This window comes from Aythya marila (assembly GCF_965140915.1).
Source record: "Aythya marila genome assembly, chromosome: 5".
Lineage (NCBI taxonomy): Eukaryota > Metazoa > Chordata > Aves > Anseriformes > Anatidae > Aythya > Aythya marila.
This window is the reverse complement of record NC_139046.1, coordinates 24,448,948-24,461,614: the sequence shown is the minus strand read 5'-3', so window position 1 is coordinate 24,461,614 and position 12,667 is coordinate 24,448,948. Positions and strand designations below refer to the sequence as shown.

The 12,667-nt window shown below is 33.8% G+C and overlaps 1 protein-coding gene across 6 annotated transcripts in view; it reads right to left on the bottom strand.

Annotated features, from left to right (window-relative positions):
* Positions 1 to 12,667, bottom strand: part of MIPOL1 (mirror-image polydactyly 1) — a 195,920-nt gene that overhangs the window by 158,043 nt on the left and 25,210 nt on the right. For 5 of the 6 annotated variants that reach the window (XM_082761244.1, XM_082761249.1, XM_082761248.1 and 2 more), the window contains 2 exons: positions 7,625 to 7,686; positions 3,592 to 3,671 (listed from right to left, as the gene is read on the bottom strand). In XM_082761244.1, coding sequence (XP_082617370.1) covers positions 3,592 to 3,664 — 73 coding nt within the window. In that variant the 5' untranslated portion in view covers positions 3,665 to 3,671; positions 7,625 to 7,686. Of the gene's footprint in view, positions 1 to 3,591; positions 3,672 to 6,032; positions 6,102 to 7,624; positions 7,687 to 12,667 lie in introns of those variants that run through there. The other variant, XM_082761246.1, reaches the window with a different exon arrangement.

Sequence of the window (12,667 nt, the reverse complement as noted above, 5' to 3'; positions counted from 1 at the left end):
TACACCTAACTAATTCATTAGGTTTACATACCTGTACTCCTCCTCTGTTTTTCCTCAGTTTTGCAGGACTAGAAAACAACAGCTCACCACCAGATAAGACACTTACTTTTCAAACTTCCCTGCACAAACTGATTCTGCGATCTTATTCTAATCTACACTACTGTGGTTCTTTCAAGAACCTTCTCTGAAAAGTTTACTGGCATGCAATTTTAAAGCATTTTTATAAGCCACAAAAATATTGTTTTGCAGGACAAGAAGCTACAGTGAAAGTATCTGTACTTATATAAAAGCTGACATCAAATTCTTACAGGTGGAACTGGTTCATTGACACGCAATACATTATGTGCTTTAAGTAGTGATTTAAAATAATATATATAGTTTTCAAGCATTGGAATAACATCTAACAATTGTCTTTGAAAGTAAGCAAACCACTGTCCCTTTAAAAATAATCAATTATCTCATTTTAGGAAATGTAAATAATAATTATGCAATGTTTTCCATTCTGGAGCCAGCAAAATTATAACATTGTTGTCAAAACAAAACAAACAGTATTTTATACTGAAAGTCTCCGCCTAATTTCTACCCTGTCCTTAAAAATCACGGTCACTCAGAAATATGACCAAGGCAAGATTACAGTAGTTCAATACAATATAACACAGAACAAGTATACCTGCACCCATTCAAACCCAGTACATGGTACGAGCCACATGAGACACAAATTTACCTTCAGTATTTGCACTCACCACTTTGCTGTCCTGCTAGCTCTTTTGTAAAATTGACTTATCAAGTCCTGAATATACGTGTAAATACATATGGCACCCAATTTCAGGTCCCCTCCTATGTTTTCACACTATTAATGATTGTGCCGGTTTTGTCATGCATGTAAACCATGTAAAAGTAACAACACCGTCCAGGTACAGTGCCCTGCAAAATGTAAAGCTATGCACCTATTTGCTAATATATGTTTATTTATATAATGGACTATGGTCCTATGCTTTCTAGCTTGTATTCTGAACATTTTTCATCTGGAAATTATAGCCTCCACTGGCCTGCTGCCAACACTCCTAATACATTCCCTCAAGTATTCTTAGAGAGAAATGAGAAAAGTCACTACCCTATTAAAAACTGGATCCTATGGAGATAAACAGTACATTTGAATTAGATACAAACCTAAAATAATAAGCCTTGCACTTACCCCTTCTTAATATACCAGACTAGAGACAGAAAGACTCAATCCATGCAAGAACATTCCAAACAATGCAGAACATTAAAAATAAATTCTCAACTTTCAAACACTTCAGATATATTTTTCTTAAACACTGCCTTTCTTTCAAGCATTTTATTTTATAGCACCTGTTAACAGGTAACATTATTCCACACGACCACCATAAACCTGCTACTTTTCAGTACTTTGTTTTTCTTAATTCTGACTAGATGAAAATTCACTCAAGCAATCAGCTGAACTTAATATCAGACATGCTTTAGAACTCTTGTTTTTCACGAAATAAAATAATCTGTAAGATCTCATTATGTTATTAAAAAAACTGAATAAGTCATTATTATGTTTTTCTAAAAGGACCTTTTTTACCTTCCAAGTTATAAGGTAAGAACAGCTAGATATGGTACTGTACCCACTGCAAAAAGGAAAGATATCAGAGATAAAGAAAGTGGAACACAGAAGGACACACAATTCAACTTTAGACATTTAAACAGAAGATTAAAATTACTTTGATATAGTAGTTCAAAGTAGTTCAAATGTAATAGAACCAAGGGTACCTAATGAATATTTTGTTGCTGTTATTTTATTGAGGTGCCATCTTTATGATAAGAAAAAATAACTTGTTAACACTCAAATAGAAGTTTACAAAAAAAAAACACCTTAACCAAACCAGTATGACAAGATTTATTTACTTCATAATCCTTTTTTTTTTAGTGTCCTAAGAGTACAAGCATAAAGAAATTATGACTTACTAATGACTGACACACACAAAAATAGAGTATAACACATTTTCTTCCAAGTTTTTCTATGTTCATACAACAACTTGCATTACATTGACAAATACATTAAATGGTAGCTTGGAAGAGAGAGCTTTCTAAATAGCACAAAATTTTAACTTACTGCATCAGAGGAATAAACAACATGAAACTCAGTAACTACCCAATTTTTAAAGTATCTGAGAACTGCAAAAGAACATCATTTCTTGCAATTCGACAGAAAATATTTCACAGAGAATCAGTTCGTGGTATTCACTTGCAGCCTACTTTGGAAAAGTTAACCTTTTGAACCATTCTTTGGGTATGCTGACCCCTAAAGGTCTAAAATTACTAAATCTGATTAAGCCATAACACGTTTGAAATATAAATTTTCCGAATACAGTTCTCCAGTAACTTATTACACCATAACTATTTTTGTTTTCAGTGTATTTGATTAAAAAACATTTTTAATTTAGGTCAGTAATAGCTCAAAATGTCATGAATAAAAAAGGGTCTACAAGTAGTTCGTTATACTTATTCCTATCTATATAATATAGATAGGAATTCCTTTACATTACTAAGAAATGCATTATCTCCAAAATGGAGTATTCCTTCTCTCCTCATGAGAAACTTGATATTTATTACAGTTTTAGAAAGAATACAGAGCATAAGATTCCCCAAAAGAAATAAAGTCAAATCAGGTTCCCATGTAAGAGGCATTTTAGATGTTGACACAACTATTCCATTTTTTATTTTCAACCTACATATAGCTACTTCCTGAAAAAATCCACCCTTCTATGATGTACTGAAGGTCTCCTTCCTGTGTGTGTGCTTTCTTCAACCTATGCATTGTTATATAGACACAGACCACTTCCCAACACTTTTCTCAGTAAGTCATTCATGTAACATGCTCTCAGACTAAACTTTTTCTAAAGTTTCTCTCACGAAGCATAGAAGAGAACAGCAATATGGTCATCCAAATATAGAAAGAAGCATCTATCCACATCAAGATTAAAGTTCCATGAACCATGGAAAGGATGAATGCCGTTCCTTCCACATTAACCCTCTCAACCTCACAGCCTACCTTACTGACTACATTTGGTTGAGGTAATAGTGAGAAATTACTAATATTAGTAGATGACAATCATACTTTGGCCAGGTATGAGTAGCAAAGAAAGTTACTTTGAGACTTCAGATCTGTTGTTTACTCTCCAACATTTTAAATAGCGTAAGTGTAGTATACTGGCTGAGAACTTAAATAAAACTTGTCAGGATTGTACAAAAGCAGCTTCAATAACCCAGAAAATAAAGCTGATACGTTACATTCCTTACTTTGCCTGCACATATATAGAGGTCTAGAAAGAATCACATTTGTAGCTGCTCTACTGTTAACCCAAATACTTTTCAGAGGCAGCGTTTTTGTTTTTGTTTTTGTTTTGTTTTGTTTTGTTTTGTTTGTTTGTTGTTTTTTTTTTTTTTTGTTTGTTTTTTGTTTTTTTCCCCCTTTTCTTTTCTTCCAAAGTCAGCTACATATCGGCAAGAACAAATACATTCCAGTCACTGCCTAGCACTGGTACAACACCTGAGGTTCCTTATTAATATCTTAAAAGTCCTTACCTTTTGACGAGTTCTCCATTTGTTCTTCTGAACTTGTTTGATCTGGCACTGACTCCAGTTTTTCCTCCAACATTTCAGAGCTAAAATAAAGCAAACTCTAGATAAATAAACTTGAAACAATACTTTATAACACACTTATACTTTGCCTTCATTTGACAGAAAATTTACAAGACAAACGATTTAAAAATATTTATAATAGCACAATAAAGTCTGTGTACTCTAACAAAGAGTGTTAAATTGTATTTCTCAGTAAAAGATATTTTCTTCACACATCTAGTTTACATTATGCTTTAGTTCAGCTTTCTACAGCATGCAATGCCTTCATGGCAAAATTTATTAGTTTGTCTTCTTGTTCTAGAGTCTGATCTTGGAAGTACATGCTGCTGAGCACAGCACAAACCACACTGAATAGTCCACTCTCAAAGGAATGAGACTGCTTACTTTGGTAATTATTACAGATGGTAGTATATGCTTCACTTTAAAACATTCTTTCACCTGCTTGAATTTCCTGGCTAAATACAGATGAAGTGGCCCTTGACAATGCCAACTCTGTACTCAAACATTTTTCTAAACAAATAAATAATTTAACACATCCTACTACTTGCATACATATTGCTTCAGACTGTACAATTTATTACATGGTTGCAATACTTCATGTAACTGAGGATCTTCAAAAGACAACCCTCAAACTCAAACATAAGCCCTACAGTAAAATGTTAGTTTTACTATGTAACATTTTAAATGTAAAAATATATATTATTATAGGTTAAAAATTTAAAGAAAGTAGTAATCTTACTGATATAGTAAGCTTACCAGAAATTTTATTACTTACAAAGGCATCTCCTTTAAAATGTATTATACAAAGAACAATTTTTCAACTTTTACTATATCATTATGCTTATTTTGTATTTCTTCCCTGCAAAAATTTTTCTACACTTATTAAAAAGATACAGCACATGCCTTGAAGATGCAATAACCAGACCATGAAAATACCCAAAGAATTGTCACTGTGTTGATAAATGTAGAAGTTAAACCAAAACACATTACATAAACATTTTAAAATTCAAGTGCATTACACCAGGACATGTATTTTTAATTAATAAAGCAGGAGACAATTTTTTTTTCCTACATGACACCAAAAGAGGCAGATATTTTCTTTTTTATCTCTCAGATTATAAAAAATATAATACTTCTGCAAATACGTAAAATTAGAGACTAGCATTTATTCAAGAAATCCATATCTAGCTCATATTTGTTTTTACCTATAAATTGGCATTATAAGAAAATGTTGACTTGATGTGCTTAGGTCTTAAAAAAAACAAAACAAAACAAAAAAAAACCACTTCATTACAGAACACCAAGTTCCTTATAGAAGTCCCTTAAATGAAGCTGTACGCTTCTTTTTCAATTCTGTATAACTGTGTTGATCTGGAGTTGGCAATCTTTTCCTAAGTTCCTCATTTACCTTTGGATTAGCTGAAAATATAGAAGGTTATTAATATCAAGAAATAGGTTTCTGTCAATGAAGCCATTTCCCTACATATTGCACAAAAAGGTTCATAATAATTGCAGTATTTTAATAAGATATTCATATAGCAAGACATGAAGAAAATACGGTATTTAATAACCTCTGGAGTATTTTAAAACATGTCTTAGGGCCTTAATGTGCCTAGTAATATACTATTTAAAACCATAATTTTATCCCTCCACAATATACAGTCATTCTTCCTCGCCATTTACCCAGCTAATGAATGCCAGCAATTAGTAAAATGTAATCCCATTGCACAATCATTTTAATGCTTTTAGCACTCAGAAAAGTAAACACCAAATTAATACTGCTCAAGCCATATCAGATCCTAGTTGGAAGCAAGCAATTATAGTTCAGCTCCTCAGGTGTAATTAAATGATTGGAATGATTTAGTTCCATAAATGCAAGTTAATTCATAAGCAAGCAACAAATATACTGGGAGTAATTACAAGAAACATTGACAGTCTAAGCAGGGCATGTTCTTTCAAGTACCTCAGGTAGGAAAATGCTGCCCTCTCCTGGAAATAATATAGCATATCAAATAGATAATTGGAGAAAGAAGTCGAGACTCATTTCACAGACTCGGTAGCGAAAATATGTTCTGTTAATTAACAGGTATTTTCTGTTGTAAACTTACAGAAAATAAACATACTTTTGATATCAAATTAAGGCAACCTTTTTATCGAAGTGAAACAAAGACCTTCGGGGAGCTCCCTAGGGTTCTCAGTATACTTTCCCTATTATTAGGGATAGAAGGCCAAATATTCCGTACACTAAGTAAACTGGTTGTTCTGAACACATACAAGAATACTGCAGTGGGTATCTAACTTATGTACAACATTTATGTATTATTCAAGATATAGCTTTACAGTGGGCGTTTCAAAGGTAACATATCTTTGGAATCTAAACTTACCAAACTATTATTCAGTATTAAATTTCAAGTCAACACCTATCGGCAGCTGGACACAACCATGAAGGTTTTCTCAGGAGGAATCATCAAAAAAAAACAAATACAATTATTTCAAGGCTTTTCTTTAATTTCAATACAATCAGCTAATAATCAATCTATCTAACAATGAAAATAAAGATGAAGAATAAAATATATTGGTAGACTTAAACAAAACTGAAAATACGAGATGAAACTGTAAATCAAAATCTGGAATTAATTTTAAATACTGACTTCCCTATTCACTATCTATTTATTTAATCAGTGTTTGTTAAGACTACTACTTCTACATTAAGCAAAGAAACCGAGGGGGGAAAATAGCCTTTATCTGATGAATATAATAAACAATAGTCAAGTAAAATTCACTCTAAATATTTAAGTACAAAACCACTTACATATAAACATATATATATATATTATATATATAATATATATTTACATATTCTGTAAATATAAATTAACCAATATCTTCCCACTAATTAAAGAAATCCCAGATCTACCTATTTTGTCCTCTACAGAAATAACAGATGCTTCCCAGTGCAGCACACACCAGCACATGAAAGAATCGTATGCTGGGACCAGTATCTGACTATTTTCCACATGCATAAATTGACTGTAAAAAAAGCTTTATTCAAAAGGATGTATCATTGCTAGCGCATGAAATTGTTCTTTACCAAGAGAACTTTGGCATCAAGATATGCCTTTGTTCCTGATCTCTGTGTATTTCAAAACAAACCAAAGTTGAACACAAATATCGTCACTGTGACTGTACCTACTGTGGAAATTAAATAAATTACTTTAAGATGTCATATTATTAAAAGTTTAAAATGTACAGCACATTTGCTTTGCCCTTTGATGTCACAGTCCTATTTTTCTATTCAAATCTTGTACACTGTAAGTTAATTGCTTTTGGAAACTACTTACTATTCATGTAAAAATTAATGTGCCAATGTGTTTAAATCCTTTTAAATGACCATTCATGCATCTTTCTTCTTTAAGTGCCAATGAGATCTGTCAAAGATATCAATGCAAGATGGTCTTAGAGAAAGTTCTAATAGAGATTTTTTTTTCTGCTAACATAAGATTTTCATTTTCGTCAACTTTACTTAAATTCCATTAATTTTTTAAGCTGCTTTTAATAAATTCACAAGTAAAAAATTTTAGGCTCCATAGACTGTCATCTGTGTTCCAGCTGACTTTATGAATATTAATAACAGTGTTATCCTGATTAAATAGGCTTCATATAAAATCCCTGTGAATCCTATAGCTCAGACATCTCATTTTTCCAACTCTTTATGAATTTGGATTCAGACATTAAAGTGAAAAAAAAAAAAACTTAAAAAACAGATTCAATGGTACATTTGTGCACCTTAAGCAAAAAAAAAAAAATTAGATGTTCTAATGAGTCATAATTAAAATTGATAGGTCCACATACTGATATTTCAGGCTTTCTGTGAATATGCAACATATTTTAAGACTAATGAAGACATCAACACTTCACAAAACAAAGGATTAAGAATCTATTATCAAATAGTAATAATATTTGTCCTTAGCCTTACCTTAAACAACAGATGATATCATCTTAACTCTTCATATATGGACTGCTGATTTGCAGAAGTACCTTCCAGAGAGAAAAAAAGACTAGATGCTTAATTTCATAAGTATATGTACGAAATACATAAACATTCCCATTTAGCATGGGTGCCCTGTGGAAAAAAAAAAAAAAAAAAAAAAACACAACAGCATTTAACTGGTATATACTTCAGCAAAACCAGCCTTTTCCTAAAGAATGTCAAAACAAAGGAAATCTTATTATTGTCCAACAAGAGTCAAGCAGTCACAGTTGCAAACTCCCAACTTCTTTTCATGCTTATGTTTGAATTATTCACAACCGTAACAGACAACCATGGGAACTAAGCTCACTTAGCTCACTACACTGCCTTCATAATTGTTATTATTATTTTATTTAATACATTAGTGCTAAAATTACTACTTCTTACTGAGAAGATTGTCATCAAAATATTTTGCCTTTTGGTACATTGCATTTTGAAGTGGATCTTAGAAGGGGAAAAAAAATGAACAAAATAATGAGTTATTTAAGAAGAAGGCATTCCAATACTGGTTCAAATTACTTACCAACACAAACACTTGAGAGGAATTAAACAAAAACAAGAGGTATATAAAAACACCATAAATCTACAAAGGTACGAAGCATACAGTGCTTTTGCAGTTCTGGGTAGCTTTTATTGCAGCTGTGGACATATTTCCACTTTCAGAGGAAAAAAAATAAACAAAGAAAAAAACAAACTCAGGAGCTTCTGCAGCATATAGATTATGCACACACAAGTGAGCACCCACACAATATCACAAACTTTCAACCATCGGACCAGTGATGTTGACCCAAAGCATTTTGACTCCTGCCAGTCTGCTGTAGCTCCCAGCACACTCCCCCCTTGGGCAGCAGATGAGGAAGTCCAGCTTTTCAGTTCCTGGAGCTCAGTTCCTGACTTCCCTCCCTGGAAACCAAAGGGCTGAAAACCCCTCTGTATGAAGCCCTGATGGATGTAAATCCCTCTTCCTTGTTTGCACATTTACAGGTCTTGAGCTACTGAATCTTTGCTGCTGCAACAAGAAGCAAATGGCTGCTGGTGTTGATGGAATTCACCTCTTCTTAATGAAAAGTCCTTAGGTCTTGGAAGCATTTGCCACAAAGGGGGGCTCCTCTACCTGCTCAGCCTCTGGCAGAACTAGACACCAGCTCCCAGCACCCTTGGGAATGGCACCAAGCCACCCTTTGTCCTGCCTAACAGTGCAGTTGCCAATGACAGAGCTCTAAAGGAGAGGTTAACACCACACAATTCATCGATAGGGAAATAAAGAATGAATGTTAGTGTTATTTTTGTAAGCTTAATTAGATCACCAGGATCTCCTAAAATATCCTGAAACGTTTTGCCTCAGGCCAACCTAAGCAAAAGAACTTAATTTAGGAGGGTATACTATATAAGAAACAAAATTACCTTCTAGAAACATTTCCCTAGGGAACAGATTGTTTTCTTTAGCTCAGGTGCATGACAAGTTTTGAAGCAGTGATACACTCCTCCACAAAAGTATTTGCATTTCCTCACTATCATACACAACTTTATGGAAAATCAGAAACACAATGCAACTCTAAATAAGTTAAAATTAGTTTGGGGAAATTAGAAAAATATTAGGCAAAGAATAACTGAAATAGTCACTGTAAATATTTGTCAGGTGTGGAATAAAATCACTCTCTTAGGTATTTGAAAGCCATGAAATTAAATATACTTTTAAATTTGATTATGGAGTTACTTATTGTATTGTATTTTATTACTCTTTTTTGCTTTAAAATAGAAATATTTCATGCAAAATATTGTTTCATTTTAAAGGGAATATAAAAGCTATGCAAGTGTATTAGCCCTCCCCATGAATGAATGCAGCATGAGTAGTACTTCACATGTAAAACTCCAGCACTGCCACAAAGACTTCCAGATTTTGACTTCTAGAAGTTAAATGCATTATCTGGAAGCTTGATAAAAACATTTTCCCAGAGGGCAGAATAATATAATAATCCCTAGCTTTTCTCCTGTAGCAATTCTTGGCCTTGAAAGAGATGAGACACCTGCATTAAGTTCTGAGCAACCTGTATATATCAGAAAAACATGGAGAACCAGGGCTCAGATATTTTTTATTCTGCTGCACAAACTTCTCATTCTCTATGAAGAATTTGCATCTGATGCTTTTAACGATGACATACTCTGAAACAGAGTACTCATTCGCTGTTTTGTGCTTTTGACAAAGGCAAGAGAGAATACATCTTTTGTTGCAGTTTTTAACTGGTTTAGAGTAGATTGTACCTGTTCCTGAATTAAATTTAATTGGATAAAGGACATGCACTTTTATCTTTGTTTATTTTTCCTCCCTGACTAATTTCTGGTATTAGGTCAGTGTCTTCAAGGCTCATTTTTCTCTTCACACATACAAGGAAGTGTTTTATCTGCATATTAAATCACCGATCCCCATATCTCTTATCCCCTGTTATATTCTCTCTCCCCCATTAAAAAAAATGAAATAACAATATTTGTATTTTAGTTATTAAGCAATCTTCAGCCTACTCTGTTCTCTTCTATCCCAGTTTTCAGCTGCCCTTTGTCTTCCATTTCTTTTCTTTTTTATTTAGTTTTGTCTTTCCTCTGACAATACATGCCTTTTCCTTCTTCCTCTCTGCCATGTCTTTGAAATGTAAAGAAAACTGCACAGGATCTTGTTAAAGTCTGTCTCTACCTTTTTGTCCATCTTTCTCATCTGCATGTGTGTTCTGTGAGGTAGCTTTCTTCTGTGACTTCTCCATTAACATTTTTCCTATTTTTCACTCTAATCACGAAACCGTGATATGCTTTGGTTAAGTGCAGAATAGTCAATTCATTTAACCATCCTTCAGCTTTGTTGTAAGTAAATCACTGGTCTTCCAGTCAATTATTACGTATTGTCCAGGGCACTAGATCTCCATAGCTAAATAGTTTACAACTACGCTGTTGTTTCCATAGCCTGCACAGATAAAGACATAGATTTTTAAAGCAGCTTCTGTCCTATTTGGAGCAAAGAATATTTAGTAGAACTAGGAATACGTCCTCACGGTGATGCCTATTACAGTCTGCTGACAAAATCACCACCAGTAGATAAATCCTTTCTATTTAACACTTCTACAATGATACTTTAAGTGCTGTGTCCAGTATGAGGCTCCCAGGGATATCCTGAAGGAAGTCAAGAAGAGCCAGAAAGATGATGAGAGGTCTGTAGCACATGACTTACAAGGAAGGTAAAGGATTTTTTTCACAGTGAGGAAGGTCAAACACTGAATCTCCTGTTGCTAAAGAAAGGCAAAACTCATCTGGATATAGCAAGCTGACCTAACAAGCTAGACGGCCTGGTCTAGCAGAGGTGTGAACTGGGTGATATTCAGAAGTGCCTTCCTACCTACCTAGTTTATTATGCCAATGACTGTAATTAAAGTCATCAAAACTAGTATTACTACAATACACTAAATTCTGCATTGCTTTCTACTTGACAGTGCAGGACAGCAGACCAGAGAAAAAGTAGAAAGGCACAAGAATTATTTATTTTACCATATAAGTAAGTTTCTAGCCTAGATTTTGCCATAAAAACAAAAATAAAGTCAGAGAATATTATGCGCGTGTAAAAATGAGAAGGGGTTATTTAGTAGCATAATAATAAACCACTAGTACAAGTAATAACATTAAACAGAAATGACATTTCTCCTGTCCAAAGCAACCCAATTTAATTGTTGAGCTGACTTCACAGAACAAATGAAGATTGAGCAGAAACTTAGAAAAGGAACAGAGGCAACAAAACAAATGGAAGCAAAGAAAGTCTCAGTTTATCCAGCCAACTCACATTTCTCAAAGTTCTTTAAATAGCCCCCTTTTTCCTGACAACAAACATATTAAAAATGTAAAGCATAAGGGCTACAAAATATTGTGGATATTGGAACCTGATCAAGAACCATCATGAGTACTAAACATGTTAAGGCCTGCTAGAAATGTGCCATCCTTTCAAGACCTGGTAGTGAACGAGGCCCACAGGCCTCTCAGAGAAATACAGCTGTACCAACTAGTTATGTCAGAACATTTTGAGCATCATGAGAGCACAAACGCACCTCCTGTGCTGTCATAAAACAAAACATCCAGTGCATTGTATGTACCCCAAAATTATCTACCCACTCAAATTCAAGAGCTGACAAGAATCATGACACCTGAAATTTTACAAACTAAAAAGAGTAGAGAAATAAAGCAACAAATCCAGATCAGTTTTGATCTTTAACAGAATTAACCGAGCCACCAGTTTTTAAAAATGAGTATCTGAAGAGAAAGCTGTCCTTTAAGCTGTCCTCTTTATGTAAGATCATAACTGTTTCCTAAAATGTGCTTGCACGATTGTAAGATGTTGCACAGGTGTGAACATCAACATACTTTTGCCTACAACTCAACAAATTTATAGTCTCTCTTCAAGTTATGTTTCTTTTTAAATCTATCAACTATATCCAGCACACAGTGTCTTCATTTACAAATACTAAATAAATAAACAAACAAATATTAGTTTACTACAAATACTTGTAAGTGAGAAGGTGGAGACCAGCGACAAGTGGTGTCCCTCAGGGGTCTGTATTGGGACTGGTACCATTTAATGTCTTCGTTAGCGACATGGACAGTGGGACTGACTGCACCCTCAACAAGACTGTGGATGACTCCAAGCTGAGTGGCATGGTTGACATGTTGGAGGAAAGGCATGCATTCCATACGGACCTTGAAAGGCTTGATATGTGGGCCCGTGCAAAACTCATGAAGTTCACTAACAAATGCTTTCTTCTCAATCAAACTACTGCAATATTTTTGTTTACTTTGGGAAAAACAATATATTTATCTTTAATCTAAGCTTCTTTGGAAAATACCTCAAACTTTTTCTCAGCCGAAACTGACCAAAAAAGTTATCTTCACAGAGTAGAAAAGAAATATCTACTGTGAATAAAAGTTAAAAATCTAAAATAGTTAACTTACAAATGATCG